The following is a 26,753-nucleotide window of genomic DNA, read 5'->3' as shown; positions in this document are numbered from 1 at the left end:
ACGATTTTTGTGTCGCGGACCTGTTCCCTCGTAATACTTTTCTCATGGGGGAAATGACCTCCGCGACGCGCTGCTATCGCGAACTCCCCTGTTATGGAAAGTTCCTTCTCTGCATGGACAGAATGTCTCCGCCACGCGGAGGTGATCTTTCGTAGTGCTATTTCTAGTTCTTAGCCCTTCTTTTCTGCCACTTCTTGTTCTACTCTCCGGCCCATGTTTCGGTATCCAATTTTAGTTCATTTTTCATTGATCTTCGACTAGAAACATCTAATTATATTGATTAGAAGATGCAGAATCAAAATGACTATAAATACTTGACTTAACCACCAAAAATATCCTCACTCGGCTATATATATGGGATGGTTGTTAGTCATATAAATACGTCTAAGATCAATAGGGCACCTGGACAGAGGTCAGAAAAGAGAAGATGAAGTTGCGGAGAAAAAAGACCAAGACGATGAAAAATACACTACGAGGGAACACCTCCGCTTCGCAGAACTAATACGCGTATACATAATGGACATTCCACTTAACAGTGAAGTGCGCGATAGGAGTGCGTCGTCGAGAGGTTTCATCTGAGTGAAACTTTAGGCGAGGGATTAAGTCCGCGTCGCGGACCTGGACACCAGAAATTGGCCACATATTTTTATTCTAGACTATAAATAGTTTAAGTGTGCTGTTTTTATATTTAACAAGTTCCAAAAACACGGGAGCACAATACTTTGGGTGATTTTTCTACATTTTGAGGGTTTTTTCCATTTCCTTATCTTGGTAAACTTTGTATGATTACTAAACATTATTTCATCATCTTTTGTGCTATGAGTTGCTAAAATTCTTTATCCTAGGGTTGTAGCTACGGTTAATGGTTTAATACAATTTGTTTCTAGTATGAGAAGGGTTATCTTATGATTTATGCTCGCATTCTTATTTTATTATTTTAATGCTTGATCAACATTAAATAAACTTGTTGTTCGCTCTTGAACTTGAAAGATGAAAGAGGGATAGACCAAAGAATGTCAGAAGTGTGTTCATTCTAGGGTAAAGTCTAGAATGTTTCATATATAGGTTAGTCTTATACTTATATATCATGCTTGGTTATTATGCAAAATGAATGCTTTATGCTCCGTCATTGATTCATGCCTAACTCTGCTCATCGATGTAGTTAGGTTGTCAATGTGGTAGGCGATTATAGGTGGGAAAATCGTGATCGTAAAATGAACCTTGCAAATCCATAATGAGGGTAATCTGTAGAATACTAGGATAAATCAATGTTATACCGGAGATGGATCTATATGCTACAACCCTTTGATACCTTTCCAAATTGTGAAATTCTCTTGTTTGAGATCATGTAATTTAAGTAATTAATTTTTGATAGTGTTTAATCAATAGTTATAGACAAATTCATAAAAATATTTGTCGCTTGAGTAAATCTAGTTTAGACGTTAGAGAATTGGTATTTACTGACTTGAAATCCTTTGGATTTGATAATTCAGGTCGAAAGAATCGATGTACTACTTGAGTGACCATGTGCACTTGCGTGTGCTTTTGGACTCAACAGTCCCCTACCAGAAATAAGTATATTTGTTTGATCAAGCTCCCCTTTCTTCTATCTCTTTGTTGTATTTGATCAAATATTTTTGCGCCCATAATCTTTCTAGTCATCCAAGTCCATGGATTCTGGGGAAGGCGATGAAGCCCTACTCCTATCTTACCTTCACGACGTAATGTTAAGTATGTGAAGCAAATAAAGTAGCAAAGAAATCATGTTGAAAACATTTAAGAAGAGAACAAGTAGCGACAACAAATAACATGATAGCTGATGCAAAGGGGAACTAAACAATGTTCGACTGCCCACCAATTAAAAACCAAACCGCACAGCAAAAAGTTAAAAACCTTACCTGTTAAGCAACTCCGACATTTGGCCCATAGTATTCATTATACTAAGACCATCTCCAATCCAACATCAAATTTTACACGAAATTCTAAATTTGATGTAAAAATTGGTGTTTTGAGCTCCAACCAACACCAATTTTCACATCAAATTGAGTGTGTAAATAGTGTTACACTAGATTTGGTGCAACACTATTCATCACACCAATTCACTTTTTGAATATTATAATATTATTTCATTATAGTTGTCAAAAAATAATTTTATTTCATTATACAAACTTTTATTAAACATTATATAAATTTATATTTTAATTAAATCTCTTGTACATTTATTATTTTATGTAATATTTTTATAATATTAATTTTAGATATAAAATTTGCTTTTTTATAAATTAGTTTTTGTTTTATGACTTCTTAAAAAAATTAAATTTGTGTTTCTAGTATAAATTATATAAACTACAATCAACCTTCACAAAAATTATAAATGCAAACATATAAATTTTTAAACAAATAACACAATGTAATTAAAAATAATCGAAAATAATAAACATTCAACAAAGTAGTAATTGACATACATTCAAACTGAAATATAAAAAAAATAGTAATTTTAAAAAGTACAACAGAACATAATTACTTAAAAAATTACAATAATAACTTTATAATCTGATAGATTCTTTCCGGATAAATCAATACTATTAAAATATGAATTGTATGGGATTGGAAATTGTTGTGGTTGTGGCTGCTGGAATTGTTAAAAAAATTTCCATTATTAGACTTTGTTCTTGTCGGACAAATTCACAAACATTTAGATCAGCAATACCATCCAGATTCATTAATATAATTTTATTTTCTTCTTTAAATTCTATATGCGGGCAACGATGTTGATGAATTTAGTGCAGTTCCTAAAATATCGATTACAACATCCCGTTATAACTCTACAGTATAATTTGTGCTTCCCTATTGCTTTGACTTTGAATTTAATTCCACATTCTTCAGAGAGGACCAGAAAATTCCTTTTTCATAATGTGTTGTGTGATTCATGAAAAAATTAATGCTAACACTGTTGTAATATCTAATTAACTTGGAACCACAGTTGAATATCCGTGAAACAGCTTTGCAATTAGCTATAATCTTATGTTTTTCCTTTCCATTTGGGGCGAGGGAAGGGAGGAGGGTGTCAACTTATGTGGTCTTCGTTTTATCCTTCCTATCTGCCAGAGTTGTCATTATATTTGTTCGACGCGTGGAATCTTGGGAGGATAGAATGTACAGGTACCAAGCTGAGAAGATAGAGAGACGATTTTCGAACCATATTAATCTTTCTTCACTACATAAGTTTCATTCTCTGGATGCGACCTACATATGCTTCTATATCAAAGATTACCCATACAGCAGATATAAACCTTTCCAGTAGATGCAAGTTGAAGAATGAGCTTCTGCTACCAATTTGTCAGTAATGAACTCTTTAATGGTGGTCGATAGGCTTTTTTCTACGAGCACCTGTGTAAAGAAAACCCACACACATTAAAAAGAGAAACGGGGTTGTGAGAGATCAAATACATACTAAATCGCCTAAGGTATTAATAACAACTGCTTGGGGAGCCAGTAATATTGTACACATTGAAACATGAAAGGGATTGGAAACAACAATACACCTAGTTTAATCTCATAAGTAAGATTTCATCAGCAGAGCCTTATCTCTACCTTAGCAGGTCTAGAGGTTGTTTCCAATAAACCCTCGACTAAAGGAACAAAGAAGAGAAGAATCCGTGAGAAATATCTTCTACAAAACACACAGTTCAATTACACTTGACAGATAATAATGTAGATCAAACAACACTCGACTCAACCCAGTTAATACTTTTGACATTATATACACTAGAGTCGATCTGATTTGAATTGAGATCTCTTTCACAATGAACATAGCTTTTATACCACCCAACACACAAACACAAGGGGTTATTTAGTTTACCTTACCTCATTACCAAACATAATCCCAACATCAAATTTTGGTCATACAAGCGGACATAGTGTTAAGAGCATTTCTTGGTTATTAAAAACGCGCTATTTAGTTCAAACACATCAGAAACACACAGAAGAAAAATTATGCACAGGAAAGTCCTTTGCCATGAAAAGCAGTCAGCACATAAATAAAGGGAAGTAATCAAAACCAATGACAAGATATTCTATGCACAACAAGTATAATGTTTAGGTGGGGTTTGCCAATAGAACATAAAGACAACTCTTCAAATCCCTATCCCTACTCTGAATATGTTTTCCAAGTAGATGTATTTTCTCCGACTATCATTACAATATTTTCAGCTTCCCAGACCAAAAATAAAAGAGAAGAAAAGAAATCAAAAGGGTGCCCCGTTTGCTTGAAATACCATAATCAAGGTTTCACATTCTCCCTAATGAACTTCTCCAGCTGAGAAATTTCACCGGTCAGACCAGAAGCTTCAGCAATAATTATACTGTTATGGCATTGAGAAAAAGCAAATGGCTCTCCAGGTACACCAAGCGTATATTCATTAGAGATATCTGCATCAGATACGGCAGTTCTTGATGTACGAAGTTTGTCGCTGGATCAATAAGAAAACAAACTAGTTATAAAGCAGAACACGAGAGATAGATAGCACTTCAGTTTTTAAGTTTTTGCAGCGGTTATGATTCAGTGAGCCTCCAAGCATATTAGCAAATAAAGCATGCAACAAGATTTCATGATTGGGAAGGTTCTTTAGGCGTAAGCTTGTTGCTGATATAATGATATTACCAACAACTTATAGAGGGTGTTTTTGCTCATTACCAAAAGTAGAATAAAACATGCAACATAGTATTCCATCGTGGAGAGGTAAATTTCAACTCTTCAGAAGGCAGTTCTGCCTTTTTATGTGTTCAGATCAGACTTATGGTTACACATGCATAATATATATGTATGTAAACAAAAGGCAAATTGGTGTTTGCTCCAAAGTAAATGCATGCATAGTGTACTCTTACATTTCTTTCTCCAGCTGTTTTCTGATGAATTCTGCTGTATGTGCAGTTACTTTGTCAACCTTGTTGCAAAGGAGGAGTACTGGAACATTTTTCTTGACCACACTTGCCTTTGTCAAGATCTCATACAAGTACCTTCATACAAGAGGGATTATACGAATCAGTTGTCAGATATCCAATGCAAATTAACAACTGCCAATGTAAAGTATAAGCAACAACAAATTATCAGTACTCTGAAGCAGGACGGCAGTTTGGTAAAAATTCCACAGAATCCACCACAAACACAACGCCAGCTGCTAGAGGTAGGAACTCATCTAGTTTCGGCCTAAGACGAGAGTGCCCAGGGACATCAACAATGTGAACAAGCTTCAATTTTCCTTTCTACAACAAAAAAACAAAACGAGTCGTATGTAAAGTGAAATTCCATTCACAGATAAAGGAATTCAGTAAATCAATTACCAACGAAAAAACTGATAGACCATCAACAATTAATAAGATCCATCTTTCCCTTCTAAAGGTATAGATCACAAGGATGCATGCAAAATGGTAGGGCAAAAAGGAGAAACAAGAGAAGACAATGTTCATTACCTTGTCTTTCTCAGAGTGTAGTATGAAACTGTCTTCATTTGGTTCCATTGATGTCACGGTACCCTGATGGGCTGAACCATCTCTAAGCTGGTATATGCCAGCACATCAAGATCAGAACAATTGAACTTTGAAAAGATTATACAGGTCATGTGTCAAATTACCTGGTAAAAAAGATATGTTTTGCCGCTTCCACTTAGCCCAGTGAGTACGATGGTGTTAGATGTTGTGCGCTTGAACAAGCGGACTGCAGGCGAAGAAATAAGCAAAACGAAATTCTTCAAATTTCAGCCTCCAAAGAAAGTCAAAATAGATGAGGAACAATCTAAAACTAATACATGAAGTCACTCATTGAGGATCATCATAGTGAACAAAAGGATGATATACGAATTACAAAAATGTGTGGCATTAAAGAGGAGAAATGAAGACCAAAGAAAATGATAGAAAGAGCCCACTAAGCCTAAAAACATTTACATTCTTCCCTTGAAACCGGTGGGCAAGGAAAAAAATCATTGTTCTTTGTGTTCTCCAGTAAGTTACAACAATTGCACAAGTAACCACAGCATTTTCAATTAAACTAGTGCCAGAGGCGGAGACAGGATTTTATATCTAATTCTGGATTTTAGAACCGTGACTTTAAGTGCTAACGATTGGGTTCTAAATTTATTGTGTGCACAAATACAATGCTTATTTAGATCCTGCACTATGGAATATATTCATTGTGAACTATGGGGAGCAGCTTATAACCATTAAAGCTCACATTGTTTGCATTGGTTAACAGAAGTTCTAGGCTCATGATCAAGTATTTTTAATTATGACGTGATCATTAAGAATACTTTAATAATTCACATAATTTTATTCTCGACTTTGACAAAAACATAATCGTTAAGAATATTGTACATAATTATTCAATTCCTTTGCTTCTAACACACAACTTAAACCCAGAGTTGATAAACAAATTGAGTTTACTTATTCTGAAATACGAAACACTAAAAAGAAATGGAACATCAAACAGACAAGTGAATACTACACCAGAGTACTGAAAAACCACCCAGAAGAAAAGTGGGGAGCAATTCCTCTCCTGAAAAGCACTCAGTACATAGAAAGAAAGTTTCTTCCAATTAAAACAGAAAAGAATCTGTTTTCTCTCACAGGAAAAAGACATACATAAATGCCCAGGAAATCATCAGCATGACTCAAATTGGTTGCTGAAGAATGACGCCCAAAAAAGTTTCCAGAACAATAACTGGAACTTCAAAGAGAAGGAGGAAGACTTCTAAGATGAGAAATGGGAGAGCCCAGGATGCTGCCCCGCTAGCACTCATGTGGGTCCTATGGAAGAAAAGAAACAGAACTGGGGTGTTGCCCCGCTAGCTCGATAGAGAATAATTATTATATTTGAGGAATAGCCTCTCATTTCTAGCTTCTTTTTGGTGTGCACCCATGAGGCTGAATTGTATAGAAGATTGTGTCCTCTATGGTCAAATTATGCAGCTGATCCTCTACTTTTTGGTGTACTGCTTGTATGAGGAAGATTTTTCCATTACTTATAAATTGCTTACCTTATAAAAAGGGGAAGAGGAAGAATATTTTCCTTCGGAAGATAACTATAAGTTCAATAATCAAAGGACTCAATAATTAGGTCTCGAATCTATTTATTTTTTAAAAAAAAAAAGGAAAGAAAAGAACTTTTGAGAACAAGTGACCAAAAATTCAATGTTGAAACAAATGACTCCATATTCAAACGCTGACACCATAAAAAATAAAATTGAAAATGTGTTCTCATAAATGCTGATAGAAAATTCAATATTTGAAGGAGGGACTGACCTTAAATTCATCATCAAGGGGGGAAATGAATCGTTTACTTGAAAACTCTGTAAGAACGATTGGAAACAAGGCAAAAAGAGTCAGCCCATCAGAACGATCACAAAAAGGAGGTGCAGCGGGAGCAATTACGGAACACATTATAATGATGCTAGAATAATCATTAGAAGTAAGAGAGGGCCTCCACAATGGTCTCTAGAAAGAGACATTTATAATAGTCATACTTTGCTTCATATTAAACATATGAAAACAAGAAATTCATGACGAACAGGCAGCTTAAGGCCTCTCACCTATAGGCAAAGCTACTGAATTCTATCAAAATTGTCGAGACGATAATATCATACAGAACAAGAAGAAGAGAAGATCTTGTCAAGAATGCAGAAAATTGCCAGAAGAATGCTAAGACAATATGGCATCACTGAATGATCACCAAAAAGACACCCTATATGATCACCAGAAAGAGACAAAAATATTGCACTCGTCAACAGAAAGAAAAAAAATTCGGTGGACAGATGGCATATGACCACTCACAAGTGAGGACACCATGTAGGAAAAAAAGAAAGAAAACTACACCCTCATACCTAGTGTAATGCCACAAGTGGAGTCTGCGAAGGAAAAGAGAGAAAATAACGCTTACTGAAATTTGTTATTAGCAATTTAAAATAGGACTAATACCCTTCGGGTGGCCCAGTGGTTTGAGCATGGGACTTACATGTTGGATGTCTCAAGTTTGAAACCCCTTGCAAGGGAAAGCAAGGGGTTTGCCTTCTGGGTCGAGTTCGTCGCACCAGGCTTGCCTGGTGCGGGTTACCTCTCCTATGTAGTTTGCGAGCTATTGCATAGGAGCAGGGTTTTACCCTGTGCGCACTCAAAAGGGTAGCGGCTACGGGTTTCCCTTGTCGTCAAAAAAAAAAAATAGGACTCATCATGTGGAAGGTTTAAGCTACATGAAGTACGGGAATTTTTTAATTTTTTCTTTTTTTGAAATTGGTAAATTGGGAGATATGGGGAAGAGTCACTTCGATTAATTTTGTTTTAGACTCTTTGCCAACATATGTGAAGTCACTTATTCCCATTCCCGCCAAGGTAGTCAAAGCTATAGACTCATTGAGGAGAAACTTCCTTTGGCAAGGTAACAAGATTGAGAAGAGCAACAACTTAGTAAAATGGATGGCGGTTCAACAGAGCAAAAGATGTAGGGGTTTGGGAGTAAGAAACCTAAAGATACACAACAGCAGCTTACTTACCAAATGGTTGTGGGGATACAATTTGGAAGATCAAGCTCTATGGAAGGAACTCATTCAACACGAGTATGGTCAAGAAGATCAATGGTGCACAGAAACATATGGGAGTATGGAGGACTATAAGAAACCCATGGCTGGCTTTCAGAGACAATGTAAGGATAAAGGTTGGTCGAGGAAATAAGGCTTTGTTTTGGAAGAAAGACTGGACTGGTCAAGGGTCCTTGGAAAATTTATTCCCTGGGTTGTTTTCCATTTGCCTAAATCCTGCAACAAAATACAAGAGGTTTGGTCCTCACAAGGATGGAATTTTCTCTGTAGCAGATTTATTAATGATTGGGAAATAGAGTGGCTATCGGATATGCTTTGATTGGAGATTTTCCTGGCACAAATCTAGAAACAGATAAACTGCCATGGAGGCATCATATTGATGGTCAATTCTATGTGAACCGAATGTATAAAAGGGATCTAGCCACAATTGAGGGGAAGAAATCAGGGTCATGGAGTGCTATACCGAAGAGTATAGCCCCTACTAAGGTGAAGTGTTACACTTGGTTGGTAACTAGGAGAGTTTGCCTGCACATGATAAACTTCAAAAGAGGGAAAAAATTATTGCCTCAAGATGTTATCTTTGTAAAGGGGCTCTAAAAACCAACAATCATTTGTTTCTCCACCGCAAAGTAACAACACAAGTATGGGCTCTATTCACCAATATAAGGAGCCTAAATTGGATTATGCCAGAACATACAACAGACCTACTAAGTTGTTGGGTCAGAAGGGGAGGTAGTAATATACAGAGGAGGTGGTAGTAAACAGTAATTGCTGCTTGTATCTGGTGGATCATTTGGAAGAAATCAGAGGATTTTTGTACAAAGAATGCACTATAGAGAAGATAAAGTGGAAAGTAATTACCACTTTCGGTTTTTGATGTAAAGAAATGAACATAAATGAAGAAATTCAACTAAAGGATTTCTTAGGAGCTTTGTAAGTAGTCCCTCTTCTTTTGTTGGTTTTCCTATGTAACTAACACTTTTGGAGGTGGCAAGCTTAGCCCTTAGTGCTAAGGAATACAATCTTACTAGTTTAAAAAAAATAAAAAATGTAAGGATTATGTTTTAATCGTATTTAAATGTTTATTTAATCCATTTCTTTCTAGGAGTCTTTTAGTCCTGCCATATAAATATAAATGCCAGTAGAAAATAGAGAACTTCAAATAGTCTTTTATTTATTTTTTGTCTTGTAGAAAATTGCAGTGAAATGATCTTAAAAGGAGTATCATGAACAATAAGATTTCATATATCCGATCCCAACATGTTTGGGATATCAAGACAGAGTTATTATTATTTTAATAAGAATATTCTTAATGGTAATTATCCTCTAAGAGACGGTCTTTCTACCACACGAAAGTAGGGGTAAGGTTTGCATACACCTTACCCTTCCCAGGCCTCACTTGTGGGATTACACTGGGTATTGTATAGTTGTTGCTGTTGTTATTCTGAATGATACTTTTGGTTTCTGCCAAAATAATAAGAACGTTCTACAAAATATGATTAATGATTCGATTAATTATCTCTTATTTACATACAAGTAACCAAAAAAATAGGTCCTAAATCAGCTATAGGTTGGTGGCTAGCAAAACAGAAGAAAATTATTTTCTAAAGAAAATAAGTAATGTTAACAGAAGAGTAGTATAATCAATCCCAACAAATTTGGAACTGGGGTGCAATTGACTAACAGAAAAAATCTCTACTTTTGTAGCTTGACTAAGATATTCTGACTGAGCTATGTAATCAACATTTTGCAAAGAAACAAAGAAACCTTCAATTTCCTCAATCAAACAAAGAAATGCGAAAATTCAAACAAATTCAACACACATGAGAATTGAGAAACCAAATGAAATCTCTAACCCTAAGGGAAGTTTTAAGAGCTTACTGATTAACAACAAAATGAGAGTGAATAATACAACTCCAACAGCAGTATACAGTTGAACAGGAGGTATATGATTGATGAATTCTTCAGCTTCATTTAACCATTGCTGCATTTGAATCTTCAATTGCTCCACTTTCTCCTTATCCATTTTTCCCCCAAAATTCTTCACTCAGTTTAAACCTTACCCTATGAATAGACCTAATTTCAATTAGATTACAACAGAAGATACAGAGAGAGTCAAACTTCAAGGGAATCGAAACTCGTCGGAACCTTACCGAAACGGCGAAACCTCACAGGAGATCTAGAGGGCCACCGATGACTGAAGAGAGTTACACGTGTATCCAAACGGGTTTATTAAAATGGAAATTGGGCTTTAAAGTCTAAGTTTTGGGCCTTTACTTACTAACCGAACATATCTTTTAATAAATAATTTTAGCGATACATTTTATTTATTACCATTTATAGTAATATTATGTTAAATTTGTAATATGTATTAAAAATAAATTATGTATGTAATAAATATATATTAAACTGTTTTTAAAAATATATTATGCTTGTTTGGTAAGAAATTGACACATTGTATTATAAGTGTATTAAATTAAAATGTGTCGTAAATGTATTAATCATCAATAAAACTTGTATTATATGTGAATAATAAATTATTCTTTGTAATATGTATTAAAAGTGATGGTAAATATTTTCTTAATATAGTATATTTATGTAAGTTTCCCAGTCAAAAATATAGTGCATCGCCCAACAAGAAATGTATTACTCATTGATACGTTGATCTTATCGTTATCTTTAAAGTGGTTATTTCTTATTGAAGCACGATTGCAAGTAGTACGAAGAGTAAATAAGGGGTTGGTCATTGTCTCAAACTTCTCTATGACTTCTTATTTAGGTTCATGTTCTTAATAAATTGAAGTTGAGTTAAGTCTTGTCTTATCACCCCGTGTCCTACGTCTGCATTTTTTTTGTGCATACACCTTCATTACCTAATTCCTAGTACAATCAACCTCTCACATCTCCCAAATGGAGTGTTCACATACCTCTTTTGCATACGTTTAAACTAGGGGTGTACATTACCGGATCGGTTTGGGTTTTTTAAAAATCAAACCAACCCATTTGTATCAAGTTAAAAAATATACAAACCAAACCAAACCAATAATAGTCAGATTTTTTCAATCTCAAATTTTTTCGAGTTATTCAATTTTCTCGAGTTTTTTTTATAAAGATTAAAGAGCATGTGTTCTTTTAGTGATTTAAAGAAAACGGTGAACACTCACATGATTTTTCATCCCAAAAAAAAGCAATTAGTAGTTTATTTTGCATTGCAAGCCTATAAGTTCAATAGGCAATTCTCCATTATATCTAAAATACAACTTCTCAAAATTACTATTACTGTTTTGAACAAATCATAAAATAGTATCAGTAATCAAGAGTGATTCATTATACAACTATCTAGTAGACTAGTACATTAGAGAAACTCACGAAAGTAACATAGCGGCATAAATAATTTGCATAGTCAAATTATTGTCGTCAAAGTTAGTAGGGTTGTTTACATTCACATCGTTAAATTCTACAACATCATTGCTTACAAAAACCAAAAAATCATATTTTTGAAAAACTATAGCATGCATCTGCAAAGTAGACAATATAAATTAATAAGTTGATTAGTAATGCATTAACTAAGTTGACGTTTAGTCCTTAGTTCTATTACTATTTAGAGCAAACAGTAATTTGATATTTAACAATCACAAAAGAATGAATTAATACATTTGTTCCATGTTGTTAAGTTTAAAGTACATCAACTGGCTAATCAATCCTCAAAGGTGAGTCGGATAATCTGAAAGAATTGAAAGAACTTGAATACTAAATAAAATTCAAAAGCAGAATAGTTTTTAATAACAATTTGAATATATACAGTTACCTTCTTCAATTTTCTCAATTTTCTAGACTTCCTCTAAAATATCTTCAAGCTTGCACTCTTTAAAAGGCGATCGTAGCAAATGTTGAGTGCAGATAAGCGCTTTTACCGTATTTGAAGATAAAAGAACTTCGATAACTATCAAGAATTCGATCACCTGTACTAAAAGTGACTCAGATGCAACAATAGAAATAAGAATAGAAAGGATATCCCTAGCAACTTTGGCAACAACTGAATATCTGTTGGACGAAACTTTCCACCAACTCAAAATATTAAAATCGTTGATCTTTACTACATTATCTTTCAAGTATATGTCCAAATTAGATTTTTTTACGACAAATCCCTCTTTTTTTCATGTGCTTCTCCCACTGAGATTGCAACAAAGCACTAGATTCACCCATCACACAATTATCATTTTCAATATTTTTGTTAGGATCTTCGAATCAAGAACAATTGTAGTGATTATATAAGAGTTTCAAAACATTTCTCACATCTTCAGACATTATTCTTCCCATCAAAGAGCCTATGAAATAGAAAGAATATACTATGCATATTGCATCTTGTATCTAGGATCCAGCACAACAACAACTATTAGTAACATATTCATACTCTCAAACTTACCCCAATATTTATCCATCTTGGATTTCATTTTTGTTGTCATATCAACCAAAATGAGATCATCATGTTTAGGATACTTGATAATGTCATTTTGGAGATTGAAAAAATCATGAAAGAAAGAGTGGGAAGTAAAATTTAAACTGCCCGAAAATTTTGAAGTTGCCTGATAGAAAATATTAAGAAACTTCACAAAAGCTTTCACATTCTTCCAATCATCTATTTATGAATTTTTTGGTGGTGTACTTATTTCTCGACATTGATTTTGATAAATTCGATCATCCACACACATTCTTGTAAAAGTGTTTTCAAATTTCAAAGCTTTATCCAACATTGTGTATGTCGAGTTCCATCTAGTCTCAGCATCCAGATATACAAGACCACAAGTGTCCATCTTAACTTTCTCAACAAAGAACTTAAAAGTAGCTTATCTTGAAGAAGAAGGCCTAACATTTTCTATAGCACTTCTTATATGAGAAATAAGATCAATTTGTTCATCCAACCCTTTTTTTATGAGCATTACATCTAACATGTAAATACTTATTTTCAAACGTTACCCCTTTCCAATCTTCAATATGCTCCTTTAAACTCTTAATGGCATCGTCATTTGCAGTTGCATTTCCAAGGGCACTTTAAACAAGTTCTCAATGCCCCAACCTAATAAGCACTCCTCAATCCCCTTGGCAATGGTCTCACCTTTGTGATCTGGTGTTTGAAAAAAATTAAGAATTCTCTTTTGTAGATTCTATTGATGATCAATCCAATGTGCAGTGATAACCATATAAGTATAATTTTGGATTGACGTCCTTGTATCACTGGTAAGACAAATACGTTGGTTTTTTATAAGCTCCTTAAGATTTTCTTTCTCCTCTTGATATTTTATTTGACAATGTCGAGCAATAGTTACACAAGAAGGTACTTCAAAATCGGGAAAGGCTTTAGCCATTAATTTTTTTAATCCTTCTCCCTCAATAGTTGTAAACAACTATTCATCAATAATTACAAATTTAACAATTGCTCTCTTAATTTCATCCATATTAAACACCCTTTTTTCAGTTGAAACACCTTCTAGCCAACCTCTTTTGATAGGTTTTAATGTTGTTTGTCTCTTGTCGGACTTAAATGGATACTTGTGACATTTCACAGTCAAATGATTCCATAATGTATTCATCTCGTTGACACTATCAGCAGCAAATGTTTTAGTACAATAATTACATTTTGCCCTACATTTACCTCCTCTAGCAATAAACTTAGAGAAATGATCCCAAATTTGAGATGTTTCTCTACCTGTAATTCCAGATTTACAAACGATCAGAGGAGCTGCTCTTTTTTGCTTCTTAGGAGGTGTGCATTGACGTGGAGTTACTTTACCTTCGTGTTGAGATATTGTCAACATAATTGAAGGAATATTAATTATCTTCTCTACATCCGTTACAGAAGGTGTAGTTTCCATCCAAAAAGGAAGTTGTTGCACATACATAACAATAGTTATTAGTAATCTGATACAAGATTATGTTTCAACAAGACTTCCATTCAAGCATTGTGAACAAGTCTTAGAAGTATATTTCACTTTAAAACCAAAAATAGATCCATATATAGTACAAAATATTTGGTTAGAAAAGTTTGGTATATATTACTGGCTACTGCTATTAAAATCTAATAGTCTCTTATATTTTTATTTTTATCACTTGTTTTTCAGTATCTCTGCGGAGCGTTACGATGTTTACTGTACAAAAACCTCTAACAAATGGAATCCAAAGCAATGAGTCGAACACTTACCCATTTTTCATTGCATTGAAACAACATAAGTAAAGATATCACTAAGTAAAATTTATTATATACAAAAACATTATCATCATGCTAAGCTTTACACACCATAGACATGGACACCAAGATGTATAATTTTAAGGTCTATATCTATTATTCAACAACCCAAAATTGAGATGTTGTTGACAATAACAATACAAGAAAAATATCTAAAAACAAGATAATAGAAATTACTTACCAGATTAAGATGAGTTGATGATGATTTGAGCTAAAATAGAAAAGACGGGCTTAATATATACTCTAATTACTAAGGAGTAAAACCTAACTATGACTAAGCTTTGAAGGTGAAGAGCTGCTATTGAGCTGCTGACCTAATGACCTTTGTTAAATGAGATATAAAATATTATATAGGCTACTTGATTATTCCTTTGCCATTATATAATGTATTTGGGCTTTTTGTTTATTCCTTAAAATAAGAAGTGGGCTCAAGTCAACTATGTAGCCCAAGCCCCAAAGTCCACTAATATTAAACATAAAATTGGCACAAAGATAAAGAAAAATATATAAATTATAAATGAATAAACATTTTTTTTGTATAAAATAAAACTAAAAATAAATAAATATATAATGTCGGGTTGGTTTGGTTTCGGGTTTTTTTTTAGTTAAAACCAAACCAAACCAAACCAATCATAGTCAGGTTTTTTTTCAATACCAAACCAAGTCAAACCAAACCACTAGTCGATTTTTTTTCGATTTGACACGATTTGTGGTTTGATTTTTTATTCGATTTTGTGCACCCTAGTTTAAACCATCTTAATCAGCTTGTCTCGTATTGTCCGTCATGAGTAGGGCTTAGAGTTCGATCGGTTTGATTTTTGCTATTTTTGGTTTAGCAATAATGTGAAACCAAACTTAAATAAATTTATTTCGGTTTGGTTTTCGATTTGACAAAAATTAATTAACAGTGGCCTGCGGGTTGTCGCATACGCCTGTGGTGTTGTTCAAATAATACAACAATCAACATTAACTTCTATAACAATAAACACTCAACAATACTCTCGAGACTCTAAAAATCTATGCCATACAGTTTCGCTTTTGCCTTCATATTTCAACAAACATTTAACTTGCAACTTATCATTTCATCGACTAAAATATCCAAACAAAAGGGATAATTCTTGTCTAGCAGGACAGTAGGTAGCATTCATTGTTGCAACCTCCCGTGTGTCATCTATAAAAAAAATGAAACAAACAAGAAGAACAACAATCAGCCACACATTATTGATTACAAATTAACAGTAACACCTACCAGCAAATCAGAAGCATTTATTGATCGTTGATACATTTCTTATCATAGGCTTTGAAATCATACATCAATTGTAAATACATTAGATTGACTCGGTCCAATTGTTGTTTTAGGATAATATTGATTAGGTATAGTGCATATGTTGTATTATATTTAATTAGATTTTTTTAAAACAAATAATTAGTAGAAATGTCTATTAGAATTATTTGTAATAAAGATGTGGCAACAAAAAACGAAATCGATATGGAGAAAGCAACACGAGAGAGCATCTATGCGGGAAAAAGATTGACGAGGAAGTATCCTTTAAGGAGATGTTCTATCACTCCATATTCAAAAACAGTGAATCCACAAACAACATCAAGGACAAACCAAGAGGAAGATATGTTAATTGATGAGCCAATGGGGAATGTGAAAATAAACACAAAAAGCACAATCCCCACAAACGAAGGAATGGAGGCGACGAGCACTGAGCTTTGAGGCACAAGGCGCGCGCACGAGCAGTTGCGGGTTGTGAGACTCAGCAGTCAGCGAGGACTGAGCAACGACTGACCTAAGACGACAAGTTGACAGATGAACTGTGCCATATCGAGAATTGAGAGATGAAGTGTAAATTACATAAATCTTATAATTTTGATGTGAAATTACAATATATTCCTAATAAGTTTTTAATTACATTAATCCCTTAGAAATTAAAAGCAGATACAATAATCAAAGCTCAGACACATTAATATGCAGTTCAGTTACATTAAATATTATTTTGAATACATTAGTATGTAGCTCAGATACATTAAAAACTAGCTCGGATACATTAATATGTATCTGAGGTATATTAAAAGCTAGCTCATATATATTAAATACTGGCTCGATTACATTATTATGCAGCTCGAATACATTAAATACTGACTCAGATACATTAATATACATCTCGAATACATTAAAAAATAATAAATTTTAGAGATTTTAAAAGTAATAGGGGATAATGGAAATAATTGAACCAAAAAGTGTATATTTCTATAAGGGTTGTGGGCTATTCATGTTACAAACAAAATTTTAAATGAATACTAAATATCAAAAGATCAAATGATATGTTGGTGTATTTTACATATGTTTTTTTAATTCAAATAATTCAAAATATTATTAATAACATTTTTAAATTCGTGTAAAACTATAATAGAAAATGAATTAAAATAGAGTGAGTATAAAACAATTTAATAATCATTAATAAGTTACAATAATCAATTGACATTAAAATCAATGATTTTATCATAGTTGTTACCTTTTTATTATAATTGTTAGATTTTAAGTTTCACAAAATAAAAATGATCATATAAATAAACATAAATTTACCAAACAAAGAAGTAAAATTAATATTAACTAATAAAAACATTTTGATTTGACATAATTAATTAAAATAATTGTAATTGTCTATTTTAAAATTATTTATTTTCCTTTAATTTAAGATAACTATTGATAAAATAAAATATTATCAACACAATTTTGTTGAAGGAAGCTGATGGAACAGATCAAAGAAACAGGTTCGATGAAGTTGTCTCACGAGTTAGAGTTTGAGTTACACTAGGACTAGACTACTCAATCCTAATTGATATACAAGTCTATACTTTGTACGACTTAAACTGATGTAGTTGACTAAGATAAAGTGTACATAATATATTCGTGTTGTATTAGGATTACTAGTGTAGCTAGTATAGGATTCTCTCCTATATAAAGAGTATGTAACTCAATTATTCTATCATCAATACAATCCTTGACTCTTCACATATATGTGAGAATTCTACATGGTATCAGAGAAATAAAGCTTTTCCGCACTTTAACGTATTAGATCTAACAAAAAACAACCAAATTATTAAACCACAAAGGCCCCTTCTACTAACACTCTTTCGACCTCTTCACTTTATCACCTTATTTCATCCTACTCCATTAAACTTAAGCCGACAAACTATATTTTATGTAGGACACAAATGACTCAGTTGATTCAGTGATAAGAATAACCTATCTCATCATAGAACCACGTAAAGGGACCTGTTCCACTGGATAGAACACTGAGAAAACTGTGCAGAAGACTGCAACATTGTTGATGACTGAGAGGAGAAGGATGTGTTACTAAGGAGTTGGATATCAGACACCTTGACAGAAGAAAGCATATACCTGATCGTTGGCTGCTCAACTGCCAAGAAGATATGGGAATGCTTGGAAGAAGAATATCTTCAAGCAACAAAAGATAAGGAGTTCCAGCTCAAGCAACAACTACAAAGCGTGAAGCTAGGAACCAAACCAATTAATGATTACATTAAGGAATTCAAGGCATATGTGATGGCCTTGCAGCCATTCACAAGCCTGTAGATTAGGATAGCAAAATGATTAATTTTGCTAGAGGTTTAGGTCTTAAGTAAAAGACCTTCAGAAATGTCATGTTAGTTAAGGCATCGTATTCTACTTCTAATCAATTTATTAATGCTCTTAGAGGTTTTGATATGAGGGAGGATAAAGAAGAAGTGCCCCAACAAATCATAACATGGCATTCTCTGCACAAAGAAGCAGGCGAAGAGGAAATTACTCTCAAAGAAGAGGAAATAATAACTTTAATTCCCGAGGAAGAGGATTAAGCATGCTGGACAAGGAACAAGTTCTTATAATAGCAGAAGCGGACCTGGTCCTCAGAACAGTCCTTCAAGTCGAAGTCATGAGAGGAATAATTCTGATGTGTGCCAAATTTGTCGTAGGAATAACCATACTGCTTTTAAATGTTTTTACAGGTGAGATTACTCTTACCAAGCCGCAGATGAGCTACCACAAGCATTGGCTGCTACTAATCTTCAAAACACTATTGACACCCTGTATGTAGACTCAGGAGCAAGTAGTCATATGACATATAACTCAGGTATCCTAACTGATCTTAAACACTATAATAGACCAGATAAAATTATTATTGGGAATGTATCAAAGTTAGACATAAGAAACATTGGGAATACATCCAGATCAGGGCTAAAATTAAAGGAAGTTCTTATAGTCCCTAAGCTTAATAAGAATTTACTCTCAGTTAGTAAGCTTGCAAAGGATAATTGTTGCACTCTTGTATTTGATGAAACTAACTTTATTGTAATGGACGAGAAGACAAGGACAGTGCTGGCCAAGGGAACTAAAAGGAATGGACTCTATGCTTTGGAAGATAACAATCACAATGCTTTAACTACTGCACACGTATGGAACACGTTAGACAACATATGACATACTAGATGAGGGCATCCTAGTTTGAAGTTTTTAAAGTTTTTGAATAGTAATAGTTGCATCAATGTCAGTAGTTGGAATAAAATGCCTACTGTTTGTTCTAGTTGTTAGTTGGGAAAGAGTTGTAAACTTTTTTTTGGTTTGAAAAATAAAATTGAGAAAAAACCTTTATTGAAAATCCATTGTGACTTATGGGGACCTGCCTCTGTCGAATCTTTCTAACATATGAAATATTATGTCATTTTTGTTGATGATCACACAAGATATACATGGATTTATCTACTGAAAAAGAAGTCTGAATTCTTTGAGACCATTCTAAAATTTCAGAAAATGGTGGAAAATAATTTTCTAAAGAGATTTTCAGTGTGATGGAGGTGGTGAGTTTATCCAAATACACTTCATTAAGCATTTGGAAGATCATGTCATTGTGAGATATATATTATGTCCTAACACACCTGAAAAAAATGGAGTTGCAGAGAGAAAACATAGGCATATTCTGGAGACTGGCTTAACTCTACTACTTCATGCTAATCTACCTTTGTTTTTATGGGTTGAAGTTTTCCTCATTGCAGTATTTCTCATCAATAGTTTGCCCGCATCAGTCCTAAAATTGGTGACTCCATTTTAAAGTTGTATGGGGAACAACCTAATTACAATAGTTTAAAAGTATTCGGGTGTAGATGTTTTCCATATATCAAGGGTAACAATAAGTTCAGTCGAAAGACCTATCATTGTGTATTCATTAGGTACAACGACTTACACAAAGGATATAGATGTTATCAAGGGTTTACATATCCAGACATGTTGTGTTTGATGAAAACACATTACCCTATGTGTCTCCAAAGCAATCTCAGACTAACATTAATGTCTCATTTTACCTTGATACTTTTGTTAAATCTTTTTCTAAACTGCACGCATATGATAATTATGATTCAGGGGAGTACAGGTTGCTAGCCCACACATTACTAGTGATAAAGCTGTTGCACCTCATGTACTCATTGAAAATAAGAGTATTATTGACATCTTAGGTGCAGGATCAAATGCTGAGGATCAGGTTGAGGTTGATGATCCATATAGTAGTATTGAAAGTCCAGTTGCAGATTTTGAATCTGCATGCAGCTGTGAGGAACATGTTGTTCTTACAGGTCCAGCCAATGATCATCATCAAACAACCACTTTAGTTGATGTACCAGTTGTCCATCAACTTGATAATGCTATACTCCAGTCCACTACCTTGGTGGATGTACTAGTTGAGGTACTTCCTACACCATAAGGGCATCATATGATCACGAGGAACAAGGTAAAGGAACAACACTTGTCACTTGTTGCTCGGAGCAGCACAAAAAGTGTGAGAGAACCAAATACTACTAAAGAAGCACCAAAATCACCTCATTAGCTTGCATCAATGTAGGAAGAGATTGATGTTTTACATTCTAACAAGACATGGATTTTGTGCCAAAATCTCCTGGTATGAATTTGGTTGGATCAAAATGGGTGTTCAAGACAAAATTAAAAGCTAATGGAATAATAGATAGATATAAGTCCAGACTTGTGGCAAGGAAATTCTCGCAGCTTGAAGGGATATATTTTGAAGAAACATTCAGTCCCGTGTGTTTTATTTTAAAGGAAAAAAAAATATTTTATAAATTTTTAGACTTGGTTTTAAGTCGCCACTCAATTTTTGAGAAAAATCAAGAAAACTTTATTATTCAAAAAACATAACAATAAATCTAGTGAAAACATTTAAGGAGGTTCGAGGTTTCACATTTATATTTTAGGAAGGTTCTTACGACACCTAAAATATTCGCTAACTCAAGATTATCCGACAACTAATTTGTTAGGCTAAAATGTCTAACTTAAAATTTGAGATAAAATTATTTAGATTTGTTTGAAAGAATTAAGTATTAATTTACTATCTAAGTGAGATATCTAACTGGCAAAATTTATTATTTATTTTAAAAAAACTATTTAGATTCGATTGATTTAGTTTGAATCGTCAAGACGGAATAACGCTTTGTGGGGGATTTGAATTCTTTAACTCTAGAACTAACGATAATTAATTGACAATCAAACAAACAATAAAATAAGAGAGATAGAGAGAGAGAGAGAGAGAGAGTTAGGTTCAAATCCGGATTCTGTCCGCCTGGACCGGTATCTGGACCCATTTCGTTTTGGGCTTGGGCCCAAAATAACAAAATGCAAATATTCAAAAGTAAAGGAGTCCTTTTGACGCAGCATCTTTAACTCTCCCATTTGTTTTAAGCACTTGCATTTCCTGTTTACAAGCTTCGTTTCCAGCTTCCCTTTCAACCCCTTGTTCTATTGGTGAGAGGTTGGCTTGAGAGGAGACTATATTAGGCCTCTTTGGTCCACTTCAAAATGCCAAAGAGATTGGAAGAGACTCCGGTGGGCTCACGCGAAAGGGCATGCAGTGAAGACAAGTGAAAGAATTAGCAAATGAATACAACATTTAGAATAGGAGTAAGAAAAGAAAAATAATATGTAACAGTGCTATTACTAATGAAGGAAAATATATGAAACAAAACAAAACCACCTGATGAAAATAGGCAATTAAATTTCCAACCTTACTACCTCTCTTGAATCCACTCTAAAAGCTACACTTTTGACATATCTAATATGAAATAGATTAAAAGGCCAAACAAGGACCAAACACATATGTTAAAATACATGAACACAAACATCAGTTACATTAATTTCTTGTCAAGGAAAAAAGATACGCAGAAGGATACATCTATTTGGCAAGAAATGGAAGACAATAACAATGAAAACTCTAAACTAAAGCAATGACAATCAAGAGATGTGCATTAGTGATATTTCAATTGACAACATTATCTTTTCGACAACAAAAGGGAAGTAATCCAACTAATTCCATATGAATGCTCACGTAACTAACTAATGAAGCATGAACCACACTTTGTACAATACACATTAGGAAACCCATTTGAATATTACAAATTTCTTTAAGAGCTAAGATAAAATAATTATCACAAGTGACTTTCTACTCAATTGAGCACGAAATATACCCTCAAAAGTATTTCAAAAAAAATAGTCATTTAACCTTAACCTACCAAAGGTGAGTCTTCGCAAACAACCAAGACCCAAAATCTATATAACATATGCGAATCATATCAATCTTTAGGCAAAGAAAACTTCTGTCAAGAGCAAAATAGGGAACAAAAGCTCACTTATGCATAACCACTCAATCATAGAGGATTTAAATAAGATGAATTCCACATAATGATCTAGAATCTATGAAATCAAATGCAAGAAAATAAACAACCCTCTATTTAAAGTTTGCTAATCAAATGTTAGTATGAAACAATGACAATTAGGCATATTCGATATGAAGAATAATGAAGGCGACATAATTAATAATTACTAACTTTATTGGAACAAATTAAGCTTAAACAAGGAGGAATGAAACATAATCAAAGGTGAGTAACTTACACAAAGCAGAAATTTCATATATTAGTTGACAGAACCGACATCATTCAAAAACCAAGCAAACTTTTGTCGTATGACAACAGTAAATCAAGAAGAAACAGAGACGACTGAGAAAAAGAGGAAAAAAAAAGAACAACAGACCACTTCAACATCGATATAAAAAAAGGTAAGATTAGAAAGTATTTTCACCTTTTTTGGGGAAGCAAACGGAGACAATTGACGAGCAGAACGAGACTTCTTCCAACTTACGAATCTATCAGGAGAGCTAGAATCGGGCAACAAACCAAGAAATTTGAATAAAAATATCGAACCCAAAACAATTGGTAACACGAGTTACTCCCTTTCCTTTCCTTGAAATATATTTACTGTTTTTTGAAATTCTTTCGCTCAAACTCTCTTTTGCCTTAGCTAAAAAATTTGAATAAAATCTCAAACTACACTTTTTGAAAGAAAATTTCTCCTCCCAAATTTTTATACTTCTTTCTCACAGTGAAAAGAGGAGGTATATATGGGAAGATATTAGGGTTCAAAATTGGGGGAAAAGGAGAGCAACCGATAAGAACAAGTCCCACCCCCAAATTCAAATTCAAATTCAAGATTCTTTAATCCTTTTGGAGAAACAACCTTTTCTGAAGGTTTAGCTCCAATCCGAAAGAGGAAAGAAAAATGGACGACATTGATGGATCAATTGTCCTTGAAGGCTACGACGTGGAACAATCTCCCACTGGCGAGGATGAAACAATACTGCCTTTGCTACTGCTCGTACGAAAATAAAGATGTTAATGAAAAACAGAGTGATGCTGCCTTTGTTGCCTTTTTGCGAACTCTCCGTTCGCTGAAATTGAATTGTACGCGCTTGGTTCTTCACTCTTCTTGTGTGTCACTTCCCTTAAGAATGAGGGAACTTGGGGGTGGGTTAAAGGCATTAGGTATAAGTCTTTGTCGTATGTATTTACTGGGTCGATTTAAGGAAAAGGGGAAAGGGTCAAGTCAGTTGGAATGTGTTGGAAGAAGAAGAATTTGGGTTGGGTTGGAATTTTTGTGAGGGATTAGAAATTGTCAAATTCTTGAGGTATTGGTCTGGTTTGGGTCAATTGGAATTGCCAAAATTTAGAAACCACCAAACTTCGTCCTCAGAATTTATAAATTAGCTGAATTAAGATACTTGGTGAGTTTCGCGCAGATAATAAATAATATGAATTAAAATTTATTAATTAACAAACTTCTTAGTTTCAACGGCTTACAATAATTAACTTAATAAACCAAACAACTCAAAACTTTTACCACAATTTTAAACTAGACTAATTTAATAAAATACTTACTGAAAATTAAAATTCTTTTTTTTGAGGTGATTTTGACATGTTTGTACAATGTACTAATCATATACATAATTATTTAAACCATATATTATCTAAAAAGTTATAAAAAGGACAAAATTTGAAGGATATTTTAATTTTTTTTATAAAATTAATTATTTCAAATCGTTTGGGAATTAAGAATCTCGTGAATTAATTTCCATCAGGAAGGGTCAAAATTGGGTGTCAACACTGTGGTTAAAGCAACTACTATTAGGGTGGTTCTATCCATTGCAGTCAGTTCAAAGTGGGAAGTTAGACAACTCGATGTCAAAAATATCTTTCTCCATGACTTGTTATAAGAGGAGGTGTATATGATTCAACCTCCTGGTTTTATTGATCCCAAGTACCCTCAGCATGTATGTCTACTTAAAAAGGCAATATATGGTTTTAAACAAGCACCAAGAGCCCGATTTGATAGGTTTAGCATGCATCTCTTACACCTTGGTTTCATTTGTAGTAAGGTTGACCCTTCCTTATTTATTTTGAACACTCAAAAAGGCAAAATATATCTCTTGTTATATGTGGATGATATTATTATTACAGGAAGTAATCCATGTCATGTCGCAGAGTTGGTTCTACAACTTGGGAAGGAGTTCTCCATGAAAGATCTTGACAATTTACACTTCTTTGTTGGAGTTGAGGTTAAGTATTTTGATGGGGGAATCTATTTAAGCCAGAGTAAGTATTCTACTGTGCTGCTAGAAAAGACTAAAATGAATCTTGCAAAGGCTATAACCACTCTTTTGGCTCAAAAGCATGGTCTACATGAAGCTGTGGGAAGCCTGGTTGTAGCATCATTTTACAGAATGATAGTAGGGAGTCTCAATACTTGATTCTCAAAAGACCAAATATTACTCATGCTGTGAATTTAGCAAGCCAATTTATGCAAAATCCGAACAGAGCACATCTTCAAGGTGTGAAAAGAATTCTCAGGTACATCAAAGGCTCTCTGCACTTTGGACTTAGACTTATTTCACAATCACCATGTAGGTTGTTTGGGTACTCCGATGCTAATTGGGGAGGTTGTACCACTATTAGGAGATCAACTACATGCTATAACATCTGCCTAGGTGCAAACTGTATTTCTTGGACCTCCAAGAAACAATCCACAGTTGCTCATTCAAGTGTTGAAGCTGAGTATAGAGCACTTGCCTCCGCTGCAGCCGAGATTACATGGGTCATGTACTACTTCATGATCTTGGGGTGTTTCTTCGATCTGCACCTATATGTATTGTGACAACCTGAGTGATTTGTACATGATAGTTAATATAGTTATGCATGCTAAAACTAAACATGTTGAAATAGACTATCATTTTGTTCGTGAGAAGGTGGCTAGAGGACAACTTGTTACTGAATTTGTGAGGTCTAAGGATCAGCTAGCATATATTCATACAAAAGCATCAACCAAATAGGTTTTTGGTGAGTTTCGTCGCAAGCTAGGAGTTACAGTTCCTCTACTCACTAGCTTGAGGGAAAGTGTTGAAGGAAGCTGATGGAACAGGTCAAAGGAACATGTTGGAATCGCAATTTCTACTGCATTACTTGTTCTTTTTTCTGTTAAATTTCAATTGGCAGATTTTTTTTTGTATTATTTCTTTGTTTAGCTTGAGTTTATAAATAAGAGATATTTCAATTATGAAAAGAAAGAAGAAAATTCTTAATAAACTACCTATATTTTAGGAATTTATTATTGTCTTTTAACATAATTAGAAATTAAAAAGATAGTAACATTTGTAGAAATTTAAAGCTGATCTCATCTATTTGCAACATATTTTAATGTGAGAGAAAATAAATTTCAATCACAAAATGATTAGAGGGACGTTATACTACAACAAAAATGATCATTAGCGGCAATTAATTCTTAATTGCCGCTAAATATGTATTTTTAACGACAATTGTCACTCTTTGTATATGTCCCTAAAGCCTTTAGGGACTTTGGTTCTAATGGCAAGTATAGGCTTTAGCACTCTTTATTAATATCATTGTTTAATGCCGCTAAAAGTTATTTTTTTTGTAGTGTTAGTGGCATATTTCTCGAACTACGATAATTTAGATTTGACCTATATACCATTATTCCATGACTTTTTTGGAATATTTGAGATATTGATCTTTGAAAATATCTAAGAGTTTATGGGATATTTGAGATGCCTTTTGAAGGATTTAATACCTTTATATAGGCATAAATTAGGGTTTATGGTTGAGTAGTTGTAACACCCCGTAGCTAAAGTAGACAAAAAAAATCAGTTTTTCAAAAAATCTGCAGGTGCAACAGATGAGACCATCGACGGATCGTAGCCTGATCCACGGTCCATCCTGCACAACCGTCGAAGGGGTCATAAACTCCTAAAAATCTCAACCCAGGAAAATTAGTGAAATATTGGTCGACAGACAGACTTACGGTCCGTAGTTCATGACCGTCGATAGATACCCCCATCACCCACTCTCTAAAATGAGCCATGGATAACCAACATGATTCGTAGGTGGACCTACGGTTGGTAGTTCTGATCGTAGGTGGGAATTAGCAGACATTTAAGGGGAAATGCAGTTGGGTCAACTTCAAATGGTCGTAAGTCTTAGCACAAAATAAATTAGGTGTTACATGACATATC

The 26,753-nt window shown here is 33.9% G+C and overlaps 1 protein-coding gene and 1 long non-coding RNA gene across 3 annotated transcripts; both read right to left on the bottom strand.

Moving 5' to 3' along the window:
- Positions 1 to 4,012: 4,012 nt before the first annotated feature.
- On the bottom strand, positions 4,013 to 10,860 carry LOC101245122 (uncharacterized). Of its 2 annotated transcripts, none has more exons than XM_004250678.5 (7): positions 10,739 to 10,860; positions 10,467 to 10,649; positions 5,634 to 5,716; positions 5,473 to 5,559; positions 5,117 to 5,265; positions 4,888 to 5,019; positions 4,013 to 4,472 (listed from the first exon to the last, which is right to left on the bottom strand). In XM_004250678.5, exons 2-7 carry the CDS (start codon positions 10,609 to 10,611, stop codon positions 4,283 to 4,285), a joined length of 786 nt encoding a protein of 261 aa, XP_004250726.2. In that variant the 5' UTR covers positions 10,612 to 10,649; positions 10,739 to 10,860; the 3' UTR covers positions 4,013 to 4,282. The 2 variants fall into 2 exon arrangements, with proteins under 2 accessions (XP_004250726.2, XP_069147779.1); XM_069291678.1 differs by having other exon boundaries at positions 10,467 to 10,661; positions 10,739 to 10,847.
- A 1,325-nt stretch (positions 10,861 to 12,185) lies between these two features.
- Positions 12,186 to 15,181, bottom strand: LOC112940294 (uncharacterized). The gene is made up of 3 exons (XR_011212581.1): positions 15,011 to 15,181; positions 12,394 to 12,547; positions 12,186 to 12,309 (listed from the first exon to the last, which is right to left on the bottom strand). It is a non-coding gene; the product is annotated as an uncharacterized lncRNA (long non-coding RNA).
- Positions 15,182 to 26,753: the final 11,572 nt, after the last annotated feature.

Source organism: Solanum lycopersicum, chromosome 11, assembly GCF_036512215.1.
Source record: "Solanum lycopersicum chromosome 11, SLM_r2.1".
NCBI classification, from domain to species: Eukaryota; Viridiplantae; Streptophyta; class Magnoliopsida; order Solanales; family Solanaceae; genus Solanum; species Solanum lycopersicum.
The sequence above is the reverse complement of the archived record's forward strand: the minus strand, read 5'-3'. Positions and strand labels throughout refer to the sequence as shown.